Here is a 24,874-nt window from a genome sequence, read left to right as displayed (position 1 = left end):
GCAATGTGAGATAATGCACCTAATGACAAGAAGCAAGGGACTTGGAGAAGCAAAGGGATGTGGAGTACACAAATCATTAAATTCTAATGCACAAGTTTAAGAAGTAATCAAAAAGGCTAACAGAGTGATAACAGCTTTTTCTCAAGTGAGTTCATACAATCTACAGTACAGGAGGCCATTCGGCCCATCGAGTCCGCACCGGCCTTTAAAATGAGCACCCGACTGAAGCATATGTATCTACCCTATCCCCGTAACCCCCACTTAGCAATTGTGGATACTAAGGGCAATTTAGCATGGCCAATTCATAGAACCAGTGATCTTTGGACCGGAGCACCAGGAAGAAACCCATGCAGACACGGGGAGAACGTGCAAACTCCACACAGACAGTGACCCAGCCGGGAATCGAACCTGGGAACCTGGAGCTGTGAAGCAACTGCTAACCACTATACTACCGGGCTGCCTTAAAGTTGGAGTTACAAATATTCAAAGACTCTGTTTCCATAACCTTTTCAGGAGAAAGTTAACAGTACTCATGACCCTCAGTGAAAAAAAATTTGCCCCATCTCTGTTTTAAACAGGCAACCCCTTATTTTTAAACAGTGATCCCCTAATACAGACAGCCCAACTGACACCCTTGAATCCAAAAGCCGTAAGTTTAAATGCACTTCATGACAACTAAACATCCCTTCTTCATGGCCAAACTGCATACTCGGCATCGTCTTGAGTGCTATACCAAGGGGCATAGATGACCATGGCATTCCAAACTTTACTACGACCATAGCAATAATGGATCTTGTTGTTCGAACATAGAACATACAGTGCAGAAGGAGGCCATTCGGCCCATCAAGTCTGCACCGACCCACTTAAGCCCTCACTTCCACCCAATCCTCGTAACCCAATAACCCCATCTAACCTTTTTGCTCATTAAGGGCAATTTTATCATGGCCAATCCACCTAACCTGCACGACTTTGGACTATGGGAGGAAACCGGAGCACCCGGAGGAAACCCATGCAGACTCCACACAGACAGTGGCCCAGCAGGGAATCGAACCTGTGCTGTGAAGCCACAGTGCTATCCACTTGTGGTACCGAGCTGCTTCCGAGTTGTTTAATCCTCTAAAGCTATGGTGGAGAGCAGAATCAATTCCAAGTTCCCTTTCTCCATATTTGATTGCATCCTCGTCGCGTGCAAGGCTCAGCCTTATTCAGTTTAAAAGTAGTTCACAGGGCGTATATGACTGTGGCAGGGGTACGTAGGTTACTTGAGGGAGTAGAGGATACATGTGGAAGGTGCGAGGGGAGGCTGCAAACCATGTCCACATGTTTTAGGTGCGTCCGAAACTGAAGGGATTCTGACAAGGGTCTGTGGACGTAATGTCCATGGTGCTGGGGGGGGTTAAGGTGGCCCTGAGGTAGCGATATTTGGGGTGGCGGGGGACCCGGGAGTCTGGGGGCAAGAGGCCAATGTTTTGGCCTTTGCCTCCATTAGCCAGGAGACGGATTTTGCTGAGGTGGAGGATCTTGGAGCCACTGAAGGGGGGGGGGGGGGGGGGGGAGAGGTGCATTACCTGACGGAATTCATGAGGTTGGAAAAGACCAAATTCATCTTGGGAGGGTTGGCTGTTGGGTTCGCCCAGAGGTGGAAGCAATTCATTGTCCTCTTGAAGGAGGATTGAGGTGTCTACGATACCTCAATCTAGGATATCCAATACCTTGAATATTTGTGTTAAACCCGATTCAGTATTTACAAAAAAAATTATAAGTATGGCCAATATATGGACATGGCGTTAGTGATCACTACAAGCATTAATTCTATCTAAATTATCATAGCAACTGTTCCCAATTTATTTAAATTGGAACTGTGCTCTGCAGGATGGCCATTGCATAACATGTATGCAACAATGTTGTTCCAAATCTTTTCTGTCCAAAATGAAATAGATTAATCTCAGAACCAAGATAAAGTAGTCACCTGCCCCACTTCAAATTCTGAAAACATCTAAAGCTTCAGGAGAATCATTACCCCTTTCAAGCTGCCAGCTTTGAAGACCCATGTTGGTCAGTTTTATGACATCAAGAGGAGAGAGGCGATGAGATTTAGGGAAGGAATTTCAGAGCCAAGGCAGTAATAAGCATGGCCAAATTTCGTGCGATAAAATCAGGGATGCACAAGACGTCAGAATTTAAATATTTTGAAGGGTTGTGGGGCTGAAGGAATTTGTCGAGGGGGAGGGCCGAAAAGGTTGGAAACAAGCATGAGAATTAAACAAGTTATTTTTTAAAAATTCATTACCCAATTCATTTTTTCCCAATTAAGGGGCAATTTAGTGTGGCCAATCCACCTACCTTGCACATCTTTGGGTTGTGGGGGCGAAGCCCACGCAAACACGGGGAGAATGTGCAAACTCCACACGGACAGTGACCCAGAGCCGGGGTCGAACCTGTGACCTCGGCGCCAGGAGTGTGCTGGAATAGTCAAGCATAGAAATAACAAATGCACGAGGATTGTGTGCGCATAAATAATAGTTTCTCGATGAGTTTTGGTTTAATTGTTTTCATTCTCATTGATATGTTTGCTTATTGTCTTCGCTCTTTCCCTAGATTTGTTTTTTAAAGCACCCTAGATCAGCAATAGAAAATCCACAGAAGCACATAAACTAAGGTGTATGTGTGAAAAAGGGTCATTAAATCTGCTAACTAAAAGGAAGCCACCCAGCACCCATAACTATAGGTGTATGTCAGATGTATGCCATGTGTAATTTCTTTTTTAAATTTAGAGTATCCAATAAATTTTTTCTAATTAAGGGGCAATTTAGTGTCACCAATTCACCTACCCTTCCCATCTTTGGGTTGTGATGGTGAAACCCACGCAAACACGGGGACAATGTGCAAACTCCACACGGACAGTGACCCAGAGCTGGGATCAAACCTCGGACCTTGGCACCATGAGGCAGTAATGCTAACCACTGTTCCACTGTGCTGCCCTTGCCATGTGTAATTTAATATGGTACTGCAAAATAACAAACTAAAAGGTTTAAACTGTCCATTTAACAAGGAGTAATAAAATCTATTGGAAAGGAACCACCTCAAAGTATTTTATTTCAGAGCAAAGAAACATTTATTTTCAGTACCACCTGACACAATACGCTGCTATGAGTTCAGCAGGTACAAACAGGATTACCTAATTGAATTGCATGTCTTAGTTGGTATGGTGCATCATGGAAGTTAGCTTATGTGTAACAAGAAATGAATGTGTACTTCCATGATGTATTTTGCCTTTCTGGATGTGTGCAGAACACAAATAAAATCAAACATTTGTGATGGTTAATTAAGTTTGAGGCAATGTGTGCAATTCACAATTTTAGGATACATTTACAGTCTAATTTTATTTTAAAAAAGTTATCTACAATCTGTTGTGCTCAGAAATTCACTTTCAAAAAACCTGGAACCAAGACAATAAGCATATATTCATATGTACTGATTTATATAAAAAAAACATAAACAAACGTTTCTGCTTTCATCATACTTTATGCTGTCATAACTAACAGTTTTCTTTACAACTACACGGTTCTAAGTAACAGAAATAGTAAAAGGCATTAAGTGAGGAAGGGTTTGTGGTCCTTCAATATTAAATTTTGGAAAAAGCAAACTTCTACAAAAAAATACAAGCACTTATCATCCCCAAAATAAAAAAAATGAATACACATTAAAGTTAGTGATTTAGTTCCAATCATATTCACGAAAGCCATCAAAATTATCATAACAACCACCCCCAAGTTTACTCAGGCTGGGACCACGCTCTGGTGGCTGGCCATGATTGTAATCACGTGTAAAAATGGTATATGGGGCAGAGCTCTGTGGTTCTAATTCTCTTCTGCTTGAAAAGGGAAAAGGTTTTCTTTCAAACTCATCCCTGAAGCGATCTTGAGGTGCAGGTAGTCTTGTAGAGTAAGGTGTGTATCTACTATGCAGATGGGAATTTTCTTCCGAACTACGTACTGCTCGATGTTCACTGAAATGGTTAAACCTGGATTTTAAGGAAAGAAAAAGGTCTCAGTCAAATGTAACTGTGATAGTAGAACGTATCCTGCATCCAATATTCATTTTGAATAACGAGATTCTAACATCAGGTGATTACCATAGATGGAAATATTTTCTAACTTATATAATAATGTATACCCCTCCCAATGCCTAATCTCCCAATGTCCTCAATCTCCCTCAGTCACAAATCAATTGGTGGCAATCGACTGGGAAGATGATCCACACACAGTCTCTGCTGTTAATACAAGTCAGTATAGCACAGCTCAGAAAATACACATTTTGACTTTCTCTCAGGCTTCATATGACAATATTGTGACAGACAGTTCAGGATTAAACTTCCAACCCCATGGCATCAATTCACTTTTATAAAATTTTGAACAATATTTACTCATTTACACTCCAATGACTAAATAATACCTGGAACGTCCATTAAATTCTTCTGGAGCAAAGTCATCAAAACGGGAAAGTGATCTGTGTTCACTGTAGAGAAGCGATTGTGGTGATGGAGGAAGAGGAGGAGGAAGCGCTCGAGGCCTAAACAAATTTTTTTAAAAAAAAAGAAAGGCTTTTAGTAAAGGAGTTACATATTGCAACAAAGCATTATTATTTTTAAAAATATAGATTGATAATAAATGATAGAATGACTATGTGTAACAGTTCATTGTTTTGCGGTTTTGACAGGCACAACGTTCTTTGTAATATATTTAATTAATCCATGTGTTTCTTTGCCTAAAGAAACTTAGAACTCTTAACATTCCTGAATAATCAACCTCAGAAAATTCTCAATAGTCTGACGTCAAGAGATACTTTACCCTGAAAAATTCTGATTAATAGAAAAAAAGTGTGGCAAATTAGATAATCCAAGTAGGGCTTTAAGAAATTTTGCATTTAGGTACCATTCTGAAAAAGAGATATGTAACACTGTTGTAGGAAGAGCTGGTTTCAAGTTTCACATTGAACTCAAGGGAAATTGCATAAAGATCAGCATTGTAAATTGTTGGTGTTCATAATTTTCATAAATGATTTGGATGAGGCATTCACAAATTTGCAGATAACATAAAGAAATATGGAGGAGTCAGAAATTTAGATCAAGCAACAAGCTAAAGACCAGTTTCGGCAAATTAGGAGAATAGGCCACGTGTGATAGATATCCTTCAGTGTGGATAAGTGCAGATCTGGAAAATGCTAGGTATGTGTGGAATGCAACAGTACCCACACCAAATGTCAGAGCAAGATAGAAACCTAGAGAAAATGGTTGATTCATCATTAATGATTCTGAAGCAGTGTGATGAGGCCATTAGAAGAGAAACAGGATTTTATATTGTAAAACCAAGGTAAAGAATAGTTTTGGTCTCCTCACCTGGAATGAGATAGAAAGTCTCTGGGGATGGAATAAAACTATATCCAGTTAGTTATTAGCTAATGAGTTGGCTTATTTTCCATTAGAAAGCAAAGATTTCAAAGTTAAATAGTTGAGGTTTCTAAAGAAGTTTTGCAGAGTTTTGCAGCATGGAAGGAGGAGGCTCTTCAGCCCATTGCGTCCATCAAGCACCTAACCATTTTAATCCCATTTTCCAGCACTTGGTCCCTAGCGTTGTATGCAATGACATTTCTAGTGCTCATCTAAATACATCTTAAAAGGTATGAGGATTCCCACCTCTACCACCCTTTCAGGCAGTGAGTTTCAATCACCCTCTGGGTGTAAAATGTTTTCCTCACATCTCCTCTAAACCTCCTGTCCATGGGACAGCACGGTGGCGCAGTGGTTAGCACTGCTGCCTCACGGCACTGAGGTCCCAGGTTCGATCCTGGCCCTGGGTCACTGTCCGTGTGGAGTTTGAATTCGCCCCGTGTTTGCATGGGGTTCGCCCCCATAACTAAGATGTGCAGGGTAGGTGGATTGGCCATGCTAAAATGCCCCTTAATTGGAAAAATGAATGGGTACTCTAAATTTATTTAAAAAAAAATAAACCTCTTGTCCATTACCGTAAATCTATGTCCCCTAGTTATTGACGCCTCCACTAAGGCGAAAAGTACCTTCCTATCCACCCTACTATGTCCCGCAGAATTTTATACACCTCAATCAGGTCCCCCCTCAGCCTTCTCAGTTCTAGGGAAAACAATCCCAGTCTATCCAATCTCTCGATAGCGGAAACGATCCAACCCAGGCAACATCCTGGTGAATCTCCTCTGCACCCTCCCCTGTGCATTCACTTCCTTACTATAGTATGGTGACTAGACTGTACCCAGTACTCCAGCTGGGGCCTAAACAGCGTTTTGTTGGGCTAGAGCATGACCTTCCTGTTCTTATATTCAATGCCTTGGGTTAATAAAGGCAAGGATCCATAGGCTTTCATTATCACTTATCGACCTGTCCTGCTGTCTTCAGAGATCTGTGAACTTGCACACCAAGGTCCCTTTGATCCTCTTTACTTCCAAGAGTCCGATCATTCATTGTATATTCTGTTGCCTTGTTAGTCCATTACCTCACACTTTTCATGGTTAAATTCCATCTGCCATTCTTCTGCCCATCTAACTAGCCCGACTATATCATCCTGTAATCTAAGGCCTAGCCCCTCACTTTATCACACCATCAATTTTTCTGTCATCTGCGAACTTACTTATCCTTCCTCCTACATTCACATCCAGATCATTAATGTATACTGCATGGGTGGCACGGTGGCTGCCTCACGGCGCAAAGGACCCGGGTTCTATCCCGTCCGTGGGTCACTGTCCATGTGGAGTTTGCACACTCTCCCCATGTACAACCCAAAGATGTGCAAGGTAGGTGGATTGGCCATACTAAATTGCCCCTTAATTGGAAAAAAAGAATTGGGTACTCTAAATTAAAAAAAAAATGTATTCTATAAGCAACAAGGGACCGCACACTGGACATAGGCTTTGTCACAAAAACACTTCCTGCCTCTTATAACTGAGCCAGTTTTGGATTCAGTTTGTCAAATTGCCTTGGATTGAATGGGCTCTTACCTTCATCAGCGTCCCATTTGAAACCTTCATCAGTCTCCCACTTGGAACCTTCTTCATCAGCATTACTAAAGTCCATGTAGATGACATCAACTGCACTACCCCCATCTACACACCTCGTCACCTCCTCAAAAAATGTAATCAAATTTGTACGACATTAAAATTTTTTTTTTTTTTTTTTTTAAAGAGTACCCAATTATTTATTTTTTCCAATTAAGGGGCAATTTAGCATGGCCAATTGAACTACACTGCACATCTTTGGGTTGTAGGGGTGAGACCCACGCAAACATGACGAGAATGTGCAAACTTCACACGGACAGTGACCCAGTGCTGGGATCAAACCTGAGTCCTCAGCAACGTGAGGCAGCAGTGCGAACCACTGCGCCATCGTGCACCCTCAAATTTGTAAGACATGATTTCCCTTTGACAAAACCATTTTAACTATCCTGGATTAATCCTTGCCTCTCCAAGTGGAGATTAGTTCTGTCCCTCATAATTTTTTGCAGTGTTTTCCTTACAATTGAAGTTAGATTCACTGGCCTGTAATTTCCTGGTTTGTCCCTACTTCCCTTCTTAAATAATAGCACCACATTTACTGTCTTCCAGTCCTCTGGCACCTCTCCTGTGGTCAGAGAAGATTTGACAATTTTTCAGAGCCGTTGCAATCTCCTCCCTGGTCTCCCACAGCAATCTGGGATACATCTCGCCTGGTCCTGGGGATTTATCCACTTTTAGGCCGGTTAAAACTGTTAATATCTCCTCCTTCTCAATGTTAAGTCATTCAAGTAAATCACAATGTGCCTCCCTGATTTCTATGCCTCCATCATCCTTTGCCGTAGTGAACACAGATGAAAAGTGCTCATTTAAAACCTCATCTGTTTCTTCTGGTTCCACACCCAAATTACCACGTTGGTTCTTAAATGGGCCATACTCTCACCCTGGTCAACCTCCTGCCCTTAACATACTAACAAAATATCTTTGGATTTTCCTTTATTTTACCTGCCAGTAGTTTTTCATTACCCTCTTCGCTCTCCTAATTCCTGCAGTTTCTATAGTTCTCTAGGTCGTCTGCTGTTTTGAGCTCTTGGTATCTGCCATAAGCCTTCCTTTTTTTCCTTATTCATTGAGATCCAGGGTTCTCTGGACTTAGTGCTCCCACCCTTTATTATCATGGGAACATCTTGGCCCTGCACACTCTATTTTCTTCTTTAATAAATCCCACTGCTCTGATGTAGATTTTCCTACAAGTATCTACTCCCAGTTAACTTTGGACAGATCCTGTCTTATTGTATTAAAATTGATTCTCCCTCAATTAAGTGCCTTAATTTTCGGTCAACCTTCGTCTCCCCTTCCATAAACACCTTAAATTCTACTGAGTTATGGTCATTGTTTCCAAGGGCGGCATGGTAGAACAGTGGTTAGCACTGTTGCTTCACAGCGCCAGGGACCCGGGTTTGATTCCTGACTTCAGTCATTGTCTACACGTTCTCCCAGTTTCTGCATGGGTTTCTCCCAAGTGCTCCGGTTTCCTCCCACAAGTCCCAAAAGACGTGTTTGTTAGGTGAATTGCACATCCTGAATTCTCCCTCAGTGTACCCCAGGGATGGAACCCGCGTGTGGGCGTCGGGAGGGTCGCGGAGCGATCAGTCACAGCATTCGTTTTTTTTTATTATAAATTTAGATTACCCAATTATTTTTTCCAATTAAGGGGCAATTTAGCGTGGCCAATCCACCTACTCTGCACATTTTTGGGTTGTGGGGGCGAAACCCACGCAGACACGGGGAGAATGTGCAAACTCCACACAGACAGTGACCCAGAGCCGGGATCGAACCTGGGACCTCAGCGCCGTGAGGCGGTTGTGCTAACCACTTGGCCACCGTGCTGCCCTCAGTCACAGCATTCTTGATCGCGGAGAAGCATCCAATGACTGCGATCGGCTTTTCAGACAGCTGGCTGCAACTGGCCTTTAAATACAAACGATGGAGTCTTCCCGCCAGAAGTGGTGGCAAAGAGCAAGTCACGAGTGCGACACCTACACTGACATCACGCGCCCTGAACATCTGTGATTTGGGTGCAAAATCATGAAGGAGATATTCCTCCATTTGCAGCCAGCAAGCAACAGGACCATGTGAAAAACTGAAGATGGGTCATTTTGTAATAAGGAAGAGGGCCAGAATCACAAACGGCCAAGATCTCACAACTGGATCTGCAAAAGAGAGCTTCTCAGGGAAGGACAAAGCAGCTCTGGTGTAAGCTGTATGCAGAGCTCAAGGGCTTCTGGTGAAAACCCAGCAAAGAAAAAACCGAAGTCCGTTACAAAGCAGTCTAAAAATAATTTATTGAGGTGTGGCTATCTTAATTGTGCCAATGAAATCAAGATGCAAAGTCCATGTGTGTTATACACAAGGATGTACAGGTAAATGAAAGTTTGAAACACTCAAAACTTCAAAGGCATGACAATTTTGAGGCAAATCTCTTGATTTTTTTCAAAGAATGCAGCAAGAACTTAAATCGTCAGCTGAAGTCCTCAGCAGAAATGTAACATTGAATGACAAAGCAAGTGAGACTGTGAGGATCAAGCAGGTTCACCTGTTGCATTAAAGGTAAGAAATAATGGTGGGCCACCAAGGTCGGCCCGTCTGGGTCACGAAGAATGGCTGACCAGGGTTGCGAAGGTCAACCGGCACTGGTCGTGAAGGTCGGCCGGCATGAGTTCCGAAGGTTAGTCAGTTGGTAAAAGTGGGAAAGAAAGTTTGAAAAACACCGGTATACCCGAACAAGGGCCGGAGTGTGGCGACTCGGGAATTTCACAGTAACTTCATTGCAATGTTAATGTAAGCCTACTTGTGACACTAATAAAGATTATTATAAAATGCTCTCCCACTGAAACTTTACCTACTTTCCCAACTTCATTCCCTGAAACTAGATTCAGATGGCCCCCTCCCTTGTAGCTCTTCCGACGTATTGACACAAAAGGCTCTCCTGGATCCATTTTACGATTTCTGCCCTTTCTAAGCCTTTCATGTTTTGCCTATCCCAGTTAATATTGGGGAAGTTGTTTAATTTTAGAATATCCAATTCTTTGTTTCCAATTAAAGGGCAATTTAGCGTGGCCGATCCACCTACTCTGCACATCTTTGGGTTGTGGGGGTGAAACCCATGCAGACACGGGGAGAATGTGCAAACTCCACACAGACAGTTCTTACAGTTTCTTACAATTCTCAGAGATTTGCCTACATAACAGCCCTATTATCTCTCTTTGACTGTTTGGGGGCTTATAGTACACTCCCAGCTTGTTACTAAGTTCTACCCACATGGCTTCATTTGAGAGACGTACTAAGATATCATCACCGCGTAACGCAGTGATGTTCTCCCTAATCAACAATGCAATTTCTCCTCCTCTTTTACATCCCTCTCTATTACGTCTGAAACTTCTATACCCTGGGATGTTCAGCTACCAGTCCTGCCCTTCTTTCAACCAGGTTTCTGTGATTGCAATAATCACAGAAAAGATTATTTGGACTGTGGGAGGAAACCGGAGCACCCGGAGGAAACACATGCAGACACGGGGAGAACGTGCAGACTTCGCGCAGACAATGACCCAGCGGGGAATCGAACATGGGACCCTGGCGCTGTGAAGCCACAGTGCTATCCACTTGTGCTACCGTGCTGCCCATGTGCTACCGTGCTGCCCATGGTAAAATAAGAGATTAAATTCTGTTCAATTAGATAGATAATTTAGGAGTTGGGATGACATAACATGAGGGGTAAAGAATTAGGTTAGATTTAAATATTGTGGACACTGGATCCAATTTCCCACGCCGACATAGTATAGATTCTCTGAATTCTTGAAAAAACGATAAGTTCCTGCCAGTAAATTACATTTTAAGTTATAGAAGATAAGGCGTGGAGTTGGAACAAGTGAGGTTCACAAATTACTGGATCTCCTGTAGCTGAGTTGAATCGTGTAGGGAATCAGTGAGGCATTTTAGTGTTTCCTCTAACTCAGCCTCAGGATTTTCTGTTTTCTTAACTCTATGTTACAAGGTGGGATGAAGAGACAGTGTAGCTGTAACACTTCTGGATAGTATTCTACATAGAACATAGAACTTAGAACAGTACAGCACAGAACAGGCCCTTCGGCCCTCGATGTTGTGCCGAGCAATGATCACCCTACTTAAACCCACGTAACCCGTATACCCGTAACCCAACAATCCCCCCATTAACCTTACACTACGGGCAATTTAGCATGGCCAATCCACCTAACCCGCACATCTTTGGACTGTGGGAGGAAACCGGAGCACCCGGAGGAAACCCACGCACACACGGGGAGGACGTGCAGACTCCACACAGACAGTGACCCAGCCGGGAATCGAACCTGGGACCCTGGAGCTGTGAAGCATTGATGCTAACCACCATGCTACCGTGAGGCCAAAGGTTAAGTAAGTTATTTAAATTAAAAAACATAGACGTTTTTGGTAATTAATTAAATTAATTTTTACACCAAAAGAATATGCCTAAAATGTGTTACAAATCTCTATGATATAGACTTTTGAAAATTGGACTGTTATGATGCCAGCCTTCAGCTGACTTGATTCACTCCGCATGCTTTAAAGAAATGACTAAGTACACTGGATAACCAAGGACACGGGTCCTGCTAACATTCAGGCTCTAGTGTTGAAGACCCCTGGTCCTGAATTAGCCACACCTCTAGCTAAGCTGCTGCAGCACATCGAAAACACTGGCATGTACCTAAAAGTAAGAGAACTGTCAAAATAACAGAGTTTCAGAGGTGAGGCAAGAACTGTCTTGATAACACAACATGTTACTGGGTGGGGGAGGGCATGGTGGCCCAGTGGTTACCACTGCTGCCTCAGGGCGCCAAGGACCTGGGTTTGATTCCAGCCCCGGGCGATTGTCCATGTGGAGTGTGCACATTCTTCCCGTGTCTGCATGTGTCTCACCCCCAGAACCCAAAATGATGTGCAAGGTAGCTGGATAGGCCATGCCAAATTGCCCCTTAATTGGAGAAAAGAAATGGGTACTCTAAATCTATTTTTGAAAAAACATTTTACCAAGGGCAGCACGGTAGCACAAGTGGATAGCACTGTGGCTTCACAGCGTCAGGGTCCCATGTTCGATTCCCCGCTGGGTCATTGTTTGTGCGGAGTCTGCATGTTCTCTGCGTGTCTGCGTGTGTTTCCTCCGGGTGCTCCGGTTTCCTCCCACAGTCCAAAGACATGCAGGCTAGGTGGATTGGCCATGATAAATTGCCCTCAGGTGACCAAAAAGGTTAGGAGGGGTTACTGGGTTACGGGGATAGGATGGAAGTGAGAGCTTAAGTGGGTTGGTGCAGACTCGATGGGCCGAATGGCCTCCTTCTGCATTGTATATTCTATGTTGTAAGGGTGGCACCAAAAAGCCTAGTAAAATTGAAGTTAATCTGTAATAGGGATACCTTGCCATTGACTGAAGAACAAAGATAGATGGTTGCGAGAGCCCAAATACCTCAGACCCAGGCTATCACTGGGCAGTACTCAGGGCAGTATCCTGGGCCCAACTACCTTTCAGGGTGCTTGCTTGGCACTGCATCCGCCACCTGAATTATTCATATCCTCCACCATTGGTGCAACATGTCCAAAGTGTATACCGTCTGTCTACAAGATCCAGCAACCCACCAAGGCTTCTTCAATAACACTTCCCAAATTTGTGACCTCTACTAGCCAAAAGGATGGTGGCAGCAGGTGCTTGGGAACATTATTATCCCCAAGTCACATAGCAACTTGAATTGGAATGCATTGTCAGTCTTTCATTATTGCTGGATCAAAGTTCTGGAGCTGCTTAATACCATTGTGGGAACGTTTATCACAAGGACTGCAGCGCAATAAATGCAGCCTCGTCAACAATGCCCACTTCCCATGACCATGTTTAAAAAAAGCTCAACGCTAATAAAAAAAACATGCCATTGCTATTTATTCTGAAAATAATTTTTATTGATTCTTAACTCAAAAAGATACTGACTACATCATTAAATTTTCAATTTTATTGCAAAAATAATAGAAATGGTAGTTGAGGTGACCAGCATTGATGCATTTAGTAGGAAGTTGTATAAACAGGAGGGAGAAAGGACTAGTGGGATATGTTGATGGGATTAGATAAAAGGTGGGTGGAAGCTCATGTGGAGTACAAGCACCAACACGGACCGGTTGGTCAAATGGCTTGTTTTTTGCACTGTAACTACCAAGAAATTATGAATACAAATACAAAGGGTATAAAGATACAAATGCTAATATTGTAAGTTTTAAGGTCTTTCACAACGTGAGCATACTATTTCAACTCATCTAGCAGAGTTGCAGAAGAACCTCATATTATCTGTAAACCAAGTAATGAATTGAAGTTTCCATTAAGCAATTTTGGTTTGGTGTAGTGAAGTCAATTAATGTGCATTTTGCAGACAGAACTATTAAAAATAAATTTAATTTTCGCACCTACTTGGTAATGTGCAGAATACATGGCGGTACAATACCCATATTGTTTTGCCTAATTTTTAAAGTAATTAGACTTCATATATAAATAAAATGTTGTCAATATTCACAGACAACCAAGGACATATCCATTCAAGAAGTTTATATTCCCGCACCCCCTTTATTACATAAAGCAATTCTCGTAATATTGGGTGCCAGTTTGCAACACGAACACAAAAATCAGCATCATAGTACTAGCTCCAGTCACACAATACCAGATTGCAAGAACTTGCGGGTAGATTGTAGAAGTCAGAAAGAAGCAAATACAAGTAAAGCATTTAACAGTCAATTATTTGGAAATTAAGGCCGGAGGAAACCTGTGGTGGGCCTGGCGAACCACTGAAATTTCTATTCACTGGACTGGTGGAAGATTCCACCCACGTGAAAAGCTGGAAAATTACACAGCCTGAGTATGAAAATTTTGATATAATAGATGAAATAAAAAATTAAATTAAAAATATGGCAGAAATAATGGAAGACAAGATAACAGAATAAACTGTTCACAAAATATAATTTCAAAAAAATTAATTATTTATTGGTTAATAAAAAGAATCCGATTTGTTTAGCTTTGTTCCTGTAGTAATATTTTTTCAGCCCCATGAGAGTTAAAAAAGTCCAAACATTGAAGAGCCAGAGGGATTGTGATTTCCATGGACCAATCTGCAAACTAGAAGTTTAGTGTCGTGGGCAAAAATAACCCTTTGGTACATTCTAATTCCGTGATTTTGTTGACCAAAGGTGTTCAGAGTTCTAGGTTAAAGACATGTGTAGGAAGTTAGGTCGATGACCTCATTGAATAGTCAAACAGGCTATAGAGCCACTCTTGATTCCATGCTCCTGCTTAGTTTAACAAAACAAGTAGAAGCCTGCTAGAAGTTATTACCTGTCATGCCACCTATTATAAGGCGGAGCATCAAAGTCTCTAGCAGAAAGAGGCAGGGTTCCATATGATGGTCCATGTCTTGAATCAGGCCTTATTTTGGGGGAGAGATAGAAAGAGTATTAATCAGTTTCTGTATTACTTTACACAGCCAATAAATGAGTATAAAGTAAAATAAAATGTTTGTCAAGTATAGTTTATTTCAAAGCTAACTTCTACAAATGCATATTGGGGAAAAAAACACTTGTACAAATGTAGGGATGAGGATTCAAATGTAACGTGTTCTATGAAGGACATGGAGAGGAAGTACTTCAATAGAAAATATTCACTTGTTATGCCTCAAGACTGGATTGCCTGATTTACATCATAAACCTCCACTGATTTGATTACTGCAAACTGACCCAGTACAGGTTTATGCTTCAAAATAAGGCACCCAGTCAAAACCTAATCAAGAGAGGCTTCTTAATGAGATCAGTTAGATGCATCTACTCCTACAAAACATGTGTTACAAATAGCTACAGAGCAGATATTTAGTACAGGGTCACTTCACAGAAGACAATTTATTTTTCCAAAAGCCGTAGTTATTTTCACCAATCAAAACTTCCTCTAGTTTAGAAGTTTAAATTAAAGCAAATTCAAATTTATGTTGAAATATTTACTATGCATCTGTCACAGTTCCGGAGCATATACAAAAAACAAATTTTATTCCTTACTCTGGAAAATCATCAAGCAGTGGTCTACGACCATGTGGTCCTTTATAAGAATACGAGGGGAAACGCTCCAGTATTTCTGGTTCTGGCTCCGGTTCTGCATCAAACACATCAATTCCTAAGTTACTGCAAAAGAACAAAAGAAAAGCAAATTTATATATGTAATAAAATATTAATTCTGTTAAATTTCTTGGAGTGATGTTCCTTTTCCACTGCAAAGTATCTTTTTTGGTGTTGATTCAATTTTTGGATAAAATATCCCACTGGCCTCTCTATTCCCAATTCACTTGCACCAGGAATGCACCTACCTCCAAGTCATTAAAACAATTGTTACTTTGAAGGGTTTAGTGAAATTTGGAACAGTTAACACTGGTTCATTAATCAAAATTGCTTTCAGCCTTTTAAAAAGGTGCTTGGGGCACTCTCCTGTCAAACCCACGCTGCCCCAAAATCTTCATGATCTCTCGCTTAATTTTAAGGGTAGGAACTCCACCAATTTTGGGGCGGAAAGATGGCTAGCACTGCTACCTCACAGCACCAGGGACCCGGGTTCGATTCCAGCCTCAGGTGTCTATGTGGAGTTTGCGCTTTCTCCCCGTGTCTGCGTGGGTTTTCTCCGGGTGGGCCAGTTTCCTCCCACAGTCCAAAGATGTGCAGGTTAGGTGGATTGGCTATGCTAAATTGCCCCTTAGTGTCCAAAACATTAGGTGAGGTTCTCTTTCAGAAGGTCACTGCAGTCGCGATGGGCCGAATGACCTCCTCTTGCACTGTATGAATTTCTGAACTTCTGCTCTTCTTAGCAATACCTATCCTATAATATGCCCTAGATAAGTTTCTTGCTCTTTCATGAATTCACTTTTGGCAAGGTTTATTACCAAATCAACTGACTGTAGTTTTTTGTTTAAACAGGACTTTTGAGCTGTTTCAGGTGATGTTTACAAGTGCCACTACACATCAGTACATGAAGATAAACCACAGAGTTAGGAATACCAGCCACCACTTAGTTCATTAGCCTCTGAAATGTTGCTGGGGATGTTTCTCAGCCCAAATGGCATCACTCAGCATTGGAAAAGACCATCTGGCATGACAAAGGCTGTTATTTCTTTAGCTCAGGGAATTAAAAGGAACCGTTAACACATCTATTTTGAAGTAACAGGACACTGCCAAAGACTTCCAAGCGAGGAATTGGGTAGGAACCTGCTTTTGTTACTGCATTGTCCTTTCTGTAATCTGTACAGAATCTGGTTGTAACATCTGGTTTTGCAACATGTACTGGATCTCCACTTTCACCTGAGCCCTTAGTGATAAGGATGGTGTTTGTAAGAGGAGATTTTCCTACATCCACCTCATGCATGGTTGAAGTTTTACAGCCTGGTTTGTCCTTAGATTCATAGAATCTATAAAATCCAGAGCAGAAGAAGGCCATTCGGCCTATCGAGTCTGCACCGACCCTCTGAAAGAGCACCCTATCCAGGCCCATTCCAACATGCATTGATTGTGGTCAATCAACCTAACCTGCACATCTTTGGGCTATGGAAAGAAACTGGAGTACCCAGTGGAACCCCACAAGGGGACAATAACCAAAGACCGGAATCAAACCTTGGTCCTGGTGAAGCAGCAGTATCGTGCAACCGTACCGCCCTTTAAGTACCGTTAACTTTTGAAAGTAACCTCACCAGACCTTCTCAGAAATTATGGGGCTGGATTCTCCGCAGCTCTGCGTGGAAATTGCGTTTGGTGCGGGGGCGGAGAATCCGCTTTTATGCCAGAATCGGGCCCGGCGCCGCTCCCGTGATTCTCCAGTCCCCAGAAAATCGCTCACGCGCGAATTATGTGGTGCAGCTGGGGAGTGGGGGAGTGGGGGGCATTGCCAGAGGCCCTCTCAGTGATACTCCGGTCCTGACCGGCTGAATTCCCAACAGCGTGGTTCTAACCACGTCTGGCCAGTCAGGACTCAGTCCGCGGCTGCCCTGGTGGGGTGCGCGGAGAATCAAGTACTGGGGCAGGGGGCCCTCATGGGCAGCCGGGGCAATGATTGGGTGGGTTAGATAGAGCAGCGCGGGGCAGATCGTTGGGACCTTCTTTGTTGGTCTAGGTCCACCGGCTGAGTCAGCCATCACGTTCAGCACGGCCGCCACCATGCGCATGTGCGGACTTGTAACCGGAAGTGAAGGGCCCGTATCCACAGCTGAAGCTGTGAAAAGCACTCCGGGGCCCTGCCAGCCCTTTCAAGGTAGGTGAATAGCTGTAAATATTTTTAAGGAGAGTCTGGCGTGAAACGCCAGCGTTTTTACGTTGGCTTGGGGACATAGCCCCATTTTTGGAGAATCCAGCCCCTGGTGTCTAATTGCCCTAATATTTCAGTGTTAGCAAATTGGATAGTAGGAGGCTCAATTTGTGAAATGCCCAAATCTCATTCTGCTTCACTCTCACTGTCTCATTCAAGGAAATGATTTACTGAATATCTCTTTCAGATTCCCCAAGTATTTAAAAAAAAATTCAGATAGCTAAGTATTTGTCTGTGGTATCACCTTGACTTCCGATGATGGACTTTGCTCAGCCATTGCTCAGATCATCACATACGCAAGAAAAATTCTTGGAATCTTTTCCTTTAACTACTCCATCTCTTTACCTTACTTGGGCTTTCCATAATTATGGGAGAAGCTATTACCCTTGACGGCGAAATCATTTTTCAAGAGTAACAATCCTTTTTTTGGTAACTTCTGAACCCTGACTGCACTGGCCACCACTTTAGATCTCACGCCAAGAGCGCCCCACCAATATCATTTATTGAAACGTTGGCTCTTAATGCACTTTCTATGCATTAGCTATGCCTTTCCTCAGAAAAAATATTTAAGAGTGGCTCCCATATCTCTGAATGTTATCAATTTTAGTTGTCCCATTCGGGGGATAAAAGGGTTACTTTTCCCCTGGGCAAGATTTCTCTGTAACTCATGTGTCTCATTCACCTCTCCTGAACTCCCAGCAGTGTTTACACTACTTGTATTTTCAGACACAGAAGCTCTGGGTTTGCTATTGGCCCATAAAACATTTGATGTGCAAGTCCACCATGGATACAGGGAGATACTGATATATAATGATTACAACCCCTTAGACTTTGTGGAGAAATTAAAAAAACAGAATGCCAGACTATTTCAATGGAGTTGATTATTACAATCGTATCATGTAAAGATTGTCCACATTATGGGAAAAAACAATGCAATTGCTGATGCTTCATCTAGAATTTAACTTAGCCGTAAATCTGCTAACGGCCAAAATAATTAGAGAATAACTGTTAGCAAAAAGTGAGTGAATGAATGTATGTGGGTGTGTTTTAGTATTTTTGTTTCTGTTTCATCACTTTGCAATGAAATGAATATAAAAATATGTAAAAGTGTTTCATTTCTCTGAGGTGGTGTGTCAGGAACACTATAATCACAGAAAATGGTTCATCTTCAAGGACTAAGAACATTCTAGAAGAATTTGTGTACTGAAAGACAATGTCACTTAAAGGATTAATACAGAAAACTCGACTGCTATACCTGAACAAAAAAGAGACAATTGAGCAGTTTTAAAGATGCTGGAAACCTCTTCACACTGGTGGACTTTATACAGAAGGGTCACATGGTAATTTATGGCTCTGAAAAAATCCATTCTTGAAAAACTGTTAAAAGTTGAGTTTCATTTTGTTTCGAGTAGGAAGAGGAGAAGGAGCTTGTGAAAAGGAGATAACTACCTTTGTTTTGCATTCTAGAGTCAGAAATATATATGCATTGCTGCTAAGTTGGAATAGAGTAACTGCATCCCGGTCCCGGGTCACTGTGTGGAGTTTGCACATTCTCCCTATGTCTGCGTGGGTCTCACCCCCACTACCCAAAAAGATGTGGTGTAGATGAATTGGCCACGCTAAATTGCCCATTAATTGGAAAAAAAAGAATCAGGTACTCTTAACTTAATATTAAAAATGGGGCAGCACGGTGGCGCAGTGGGTTAGCCCTGTTGCCTCATGGCGCCGAGGTCCCAGGTTCGATCCCGGCTCTGGGTCACTGTCCGTGTGGAGTTTGCACATTCTCCCCGTGTTTGCGTTAGTTTCGCCCCCACAACCCAAAGATGTGTAGAGTAGGTGGATGGAACACACTAAATTTCCCCTTATTTGGAAAAAAAAATGAATTGGGTACACTAAATTTATAAAAAAAAACTTAATATTTAAAAAAGGAATAGAGTATCTGCAAGTCTTCGTTGAGTCCACCTGCAAAGCAGTGTAAGAATCATCGACTGTTTCACAGAGCATCGCCAAGAGAACAACCGTACAATCTGGATTCCATTTCAAGAACTCAGCCATCGGACACTGACAGTCAGGGACCTATATACGGAAGGCAGGATCGCAACACTGGACGAATTGACAGAGAAATTCCAGCTAGCCAGGGGGAACAAGCTAAGGTACCTGCAACTCAAAAACTTCCTACGAAAGTAGACAAGACGTACCCACAACTGCCACGACAGACATTACTGGAAGAGTTACTGGACGCAAGCATCCTAGAGAAAGGGAACTATAGCGACATGTATGACCGACTGGTAGAAAGGGCTGACACCATAACTGGACGCAACAAGAAAGAAATGGGAGGAAGATCTGGGGATTGAAATAGGGTGGGGACTCTGGAGTGAAGCACTGGATAGGGTCAACTCCACATGCGGAAGGCTCAGCCTGACGCAGCTAAAAGTGGTACATAGAGCCCTGGAGTGCTGAGCTTGTTGCATTTGAGTGCTACAGTGAGAGTTTGGTGACTGAGGGAGTGCTGAGCTTGTTGCATTTGAGTGCTACAGTGAGAGTTTGGTGACTGAGGGAGTGCTGAGCTTGTTGCATTTGAGTGCTACAGTGAGAGTTTGGTGACTGAGGGAATTAGGTGAGGAGGGAGTAAGGTGCTCCTTACATTTCATTTCCTATATTTATCAAAGAGCGTGAAGGGAGCCAGGAGTTTAGAGTACAGCTGACTGGAAGCAGAGTCGGAGTGCGGAGGTCCAGTTGGTCTACGGGGCAGCTAATTCTGTAAAGTAAGAGGGGATGGAGGCTAGGGCAGTTGCATGCTCCCCCTGTAGGATGTGGGTGGTGAGGGATACCACTGGTGTCCCCGCTGACTATACCTGCGGGAAGTGCACCCAACTCCAGCTCCTCAGCGACAGTGTTAGGGAACTGGAGCTGGAGCTGGATGAACTTCGGATCATCCGGGAGGCAGAGGGGGTTATCGAGAAGAGTTACAGGGAGGTAGCCACACCCAAGGTACTGGACAAGAGTAGCTGAGTTACAGTCAGGGGAAATAAAACTAACAAGCAGACAGTGCAGGGATCCCTCGTGGCCGTTCCCCTTCAAAACAAGTATACCGTTTTGGATGCTGTTGGGGGAATGACCTACCGGGGGAAGGCCCTAGCGGCCAGGTCTCTGGCACTGAGTCTGGCTCTGGGGCTCAGAAGGGAAGGGGGAGCATAGAAAAGCAATAGTAATAGGAGATTCAATGCTTAGGGGAATAGATAGGAGATTCTGTGGTCGCGAGCGAGCTCCCGAAAAGTATGTTGCCTCCCGGGTGCCAGGGATGTCTCGGATCGTGTCTTCAGGATCCTGAAGGGGGACGGTGAGCAGCCAGAAGTCGTGGTGCACATTGGTACCAACAACATAGGTAGGACAAGGGGTGTGGAGGTAATAAACAAGTTTAGGGAGTTCGGCTGGAAGTTAAAGGCCAGGACAGACAGAGTTGTCATCTCTGGTTTGTTGCCTGAGCCACGTGATAGCGAGGCTAGGAATAGGGAGAGTGTACAGTTGAACAAGTGGCTGCAGGAATGGTGTAGGAGGGAGGGCTTCAGGTATTTGGATAATTGGAGCGCATTCTGGGGAAGGTGGGACCTGTACAAGCAGGACGGGTTGCATCTGAACCGGAGGGGCACCAATATCCTGGGGGGGGGGGGGGGGGGGGGGGAGGTTTTCTAGTAGTCTTCGGGAGGGTTTAAACTAATTTGGCAGGGGAATGGGAACCGGATTTGTAGTCCAGCAACTAAGGAAGCCGATATTCAGGACGCCAAAGCACGTAGTGATGCAGTGGGGAAGGTAACAATGACAAAGGAGAGTACTTGCAGGCAAGGAGATGGGCTGAAGTGTGTATACTTTAATGCAAGAAGCATCAGGAATAAGGTGGGTGAACTTAAGGCATTGATTGGTACTTGGGACTACGATGTGGTGGCCATCACGGAAACTTGGATAGAAGAGGGGCAGAAATGGTTGTTGGAGGTCCCTGGCTATAGATGTTTCAACAAGATTAGGGAGGATGGTAAAAGAGGTGGGGGGGGGGGGGGGGGGTGGGCATTGTTAATTAGAGATAGTATAACAGCTGCAGAAAGGCAGTTCGAGGGGGATCTGCCTACTGAGGTAATATGGGTTGAAGTCAGAAATAGGAAAGGAGCAGTCACCTTGTTGGGAGTTTTCTATAGGCCCCCCAATAGCAGCAGAAATGTGGAGGAACAGAGTGGGAAACAGATTTTGGAAAGGTGCAGAAGTCACAGGGTAGTAGTCATGGGTGACTTCAACTTCCCAAACATTGAGTGGAAACTCTTTAGATCAAATAGTTTGGATGGGGTAGTGTTTGTGCAGTGTGTCCAGGAAGCTTTTCTAACACACTATGTAGATTGTCTGACCAGAGGGGAGGCCATATTGGATTTGGTACTTGGTAATGAACCAGGGCAGGTGATAGATTTGTTAGTGGGGGAGCATTTTGGAGGTAGTGACCACAATTCTGTGACTTCCACTTTAGTAATGGAGAGGGATAGATGTGTGCAACAGGGCAAGGTTAACAATTGGGGGAAGGGTAAATACAATGCTGTCAGACAAGAACTGAAGTGCATAAGTTGGGAACATAGGCTGTCAGGGAAGGACACAAATGAAATGTGGAACTTGTTCAAGGAACAGGTACTGCGTGTTTTTGATATGTATGTCCCTATCAGGCAGGGAAGAGATGGTTGAGTGAGGGAACCATGGTTGACAAGAGAGGTTGAATGTCTTGTTAAGAGGAAGAAGGAGACTTATGTAAGGCTGAGGAAACAAGGTTCAGACAGGGCGCTGGAGGGATACAAGATAGCCAGGAGGGAACTGAAGAAAGGGATTAGGAGAGCTAAGAGAGGGCATGAAAAATCTTTGGTGGGTAGGATCAAGGAAAACCCCAAGGCCTTTTACACATATGTAAATATGTGAATGACTAGAGCAAGGGTAGGTCCGATCAAGGACAGTAGCGGGAGGTTGTGTATTGAGTCTGAAGAGATAGGAGAGGTCTTGAACAAGTATTTTTCTTCAGTATTTACAAACGAGAGGGGCCATATTGTTGGAGAGGACAGTGTGAAACAGACTGGTAAGCTCGAGGAGATACTTGTTAGGAAGGAAGATGTGTTGGGCATTTTGAAAAACTTGAGGATAGACAAGTCCCCCGGGCCTGACGGGATATATCCAAGGATTCTATGGGAGGCAAGAAATGAAATTGCAGAGCCGTTGGCAATGATCTTTTCATCCTCGCTGTCAACAGGGGTGGTACCAGAGGATTGGAGAGTGGCGAATGTCGTGCCCCTGTTCAAAAAAGGGAATCGGGATAACCCTGGGAATTACAGGCCAGTTAGTCTTACTTCGGTGGTAGGCAAAGTAATGGAAAGGGTACTGAGGGATAGTATTTCTGAGCATCTGGAAAGACACTGCTTGATTAGGGATAGTCAGCACGGATTTGTGAGGGGTAGGTCTTGCCTTACAAGTCGTATTGACTTCTTTGAGGAGGTGACCAAGCATGTGGATGAAGGTAAAGCAGTGGATGTGGTGTACATGGATTTTAGTAAGGCATTTGATAAGGTTCCCCATGGTAGGCTTATGCAGAAAGTAAGGAGGCATGCGATAGTGGGAAATTTGGCCAGTTGGATAACGAACTGGCTAACCGATAGAAGACAGAGACTGGTGGTGGATGGCAAATATTCAGCCTGGAGCCCAGTTACCAGTGGCATACCACAGGGATCAGTTCTGGGTCCTCTGCTGTTTGTGATTTTCATTAATGACTTGGATGAGGGAGTTGAAGGGTGGTTCAGTAAATTTGCAGATGATACGAAGATTGGTGGATTTGTGGATAGTGAGGAGGGCTGTTGTCGGCTTCAAAGAGACATAGATAGGATGCAGAGCTGGGCTGAGAAGTGGCAGATGGAGTTTAACCCTGACAAGTGTGAGGTTGTCCATTTTGGAAGGACAAATATAAATGCGGAATACAGGGTTAACAGTAGGGTTCTTGGCAATGTAGAGGAGCAGAGAGATCTTGGGGTCTATGTTCATAGATCTTTGAAAGTTGCCACTCAAGTGGATAGAGCTGTGAAGAAGGCCTATGATGTGCTAGCGTTCATTAGCAGAGGGATTGAATTTAAGAGTCGTGAGGTGATGATGCAGCTGTACAAAACCGTGGTCAGGCCACATTTGGAGTACTGTGTGCAGTTCTGGTCACCTCATTTTAGGAAGGATGTGGAAGCTTAGGAAAAGGTGCAAAGGAGATTTACCAGGATGTTGCCTGGAATGGAGAGTAGGTCTTACGAGGAAAGGTTGAGGATGCTAGGCCTTTTCTCATTAGAACGGAGAAGGATGAGGGGCGACTTGATAGAGGTTTACAAGATGATCAGGGGAATAGATAGAATAGACAGTCAGAGACTTTTTCCCCGGGTGGAACACACCATTACAAGGGGCCATAAATTTAAGATAAATGGTGGAAGATATAGGGGGGATGTCAGAGGTAGGTTCTTTACCCAGAGAGTAGTGGGGCATGGAATGCAATGCCTGTGGAAGTAGTTGAGTCGGCAATGTTAGGTACCTTCAAGCGGCTATTGGATAGGTACATAGATTAGGGTAGAATAATGGAGTGTAGATTAATTTCTTCTTAAGGGCAGCACGGTAGCATTGTGGATAGCACAATTGCTTCACAGCTCCAGGGTCCCAAGTTCGATTTTGACTTGGGTCACTGTCTGTGTGGAGTCTGCACATCCTCCCCGTGTCTGCGTGGGTTTCCTCCGGGTGCTCCGGTTTCTTCCCACAGTCCAAAGATGTGCAGGTTGGGTGGATTGGCCATGATAAATTGCCCTTAGTGTCCAAAATTCTATGATTAACCTAGGATAAAAGTTCGGCACAACATCGTGGGTCAAAGGGCCTGTTCTGTGCTGTATTTCTCTCTCTCTCTCTCTCACTTAACAAGAACTCGTATGAGTAGGTTCTTCCCGGAGGTGGAGGATAGATGTGAACGGTACCAAGGAGGCTCGGCCAACCACGCCCACATGTTCTGGTCTTGTCCTAGACTTGCGGGGCACTGGACAGCCTTCTTCGAGGCAATGTGGTGGGGATGAGGGTGGAGCCAAGCCCGAAAGTGGCGGTCTTCGGTGGATCAGACCAGCCAGATCTATTCCTAGGGAGGAAGGCGGATGTCCTTGCCTTTGCCTGCCTGATCACCCGCCGTGAAATCCTGTTCGGCTGGCAGTCAGCAGCACCACCCAAAGCTGCAGACTGGCTGTCCGACCTCTCAGAATCTCTCCAAATGGAGAAAATCAAATTTGCCATCCGAGGGTCAGACGACGGCTTCCACATAGCGTGGGAGCCATTCATCCAATTGTTCCCGGACCTGTTTGTGGCCAACGAACAAACAGAAGAACAGCCAGATAGCCAAGAATCAGGGGAAAGTAGCCAAGGTGT

General features: G+C 43.7%; 1 protein-coding gene across 1 annotated transcript in view; it reads right to left on the bottom strand.

Annotated features, from left to right (window-relative positions):
* Positions 1-3,079: 3,079 nt before the first annotated feature.
* LOC119951078 (RNA/RNP complex-1-interacting phosphatase-like) overlaps positions 3,080-24,874 on the bottom strand; it is a 108,221-nt gene continuing 86,426 nt past the window's right edge. Inside the window, exons 9-12 of the mRNA XM_038774124.1 lie at positions 15,142-15,264; positions 14,432-14,521; positions 4,456-4,572; positions 3,080-4,024 (exon numbers count right to left, since the gene is read on the bottom strand). Of these exons, the coding sequence (XP_038630052.1) occupies positions 3,718-4,024; positions 4,456-4,572; positions 14,432-14,521; positions 15,142-15,264 (637 nt within the window). The 3' untranslated portion in view covers positions 3,080-3,717. The remainder of the gene's footprint in view (positions 4,025-4,455; positions 4,573-14,431; positions 14,522-15,141; positions 15,265-24,874) is intronic.

This window comes from Scyliorhinus canicula, chromosome 16 (genome assembly GCF_902713615.1).
Source record: "Scyliorhinus canicula chromosome 16, sScyCan1.1, whole genome shotgun sequence".
NCBI classification, from domain to species: Eukaryota; Metazoa; Chordata; class Chondrichthyes; order Carcharhiniformes; family Scyliorhinidae; genus Scyliorhinus; species Scyliorhinus canicula.
The sequence above is the reverse complement of the archived record's forward strand: the minus strand, read 5'-3'. Positions and strand labels throughout refer to the sequence as shown.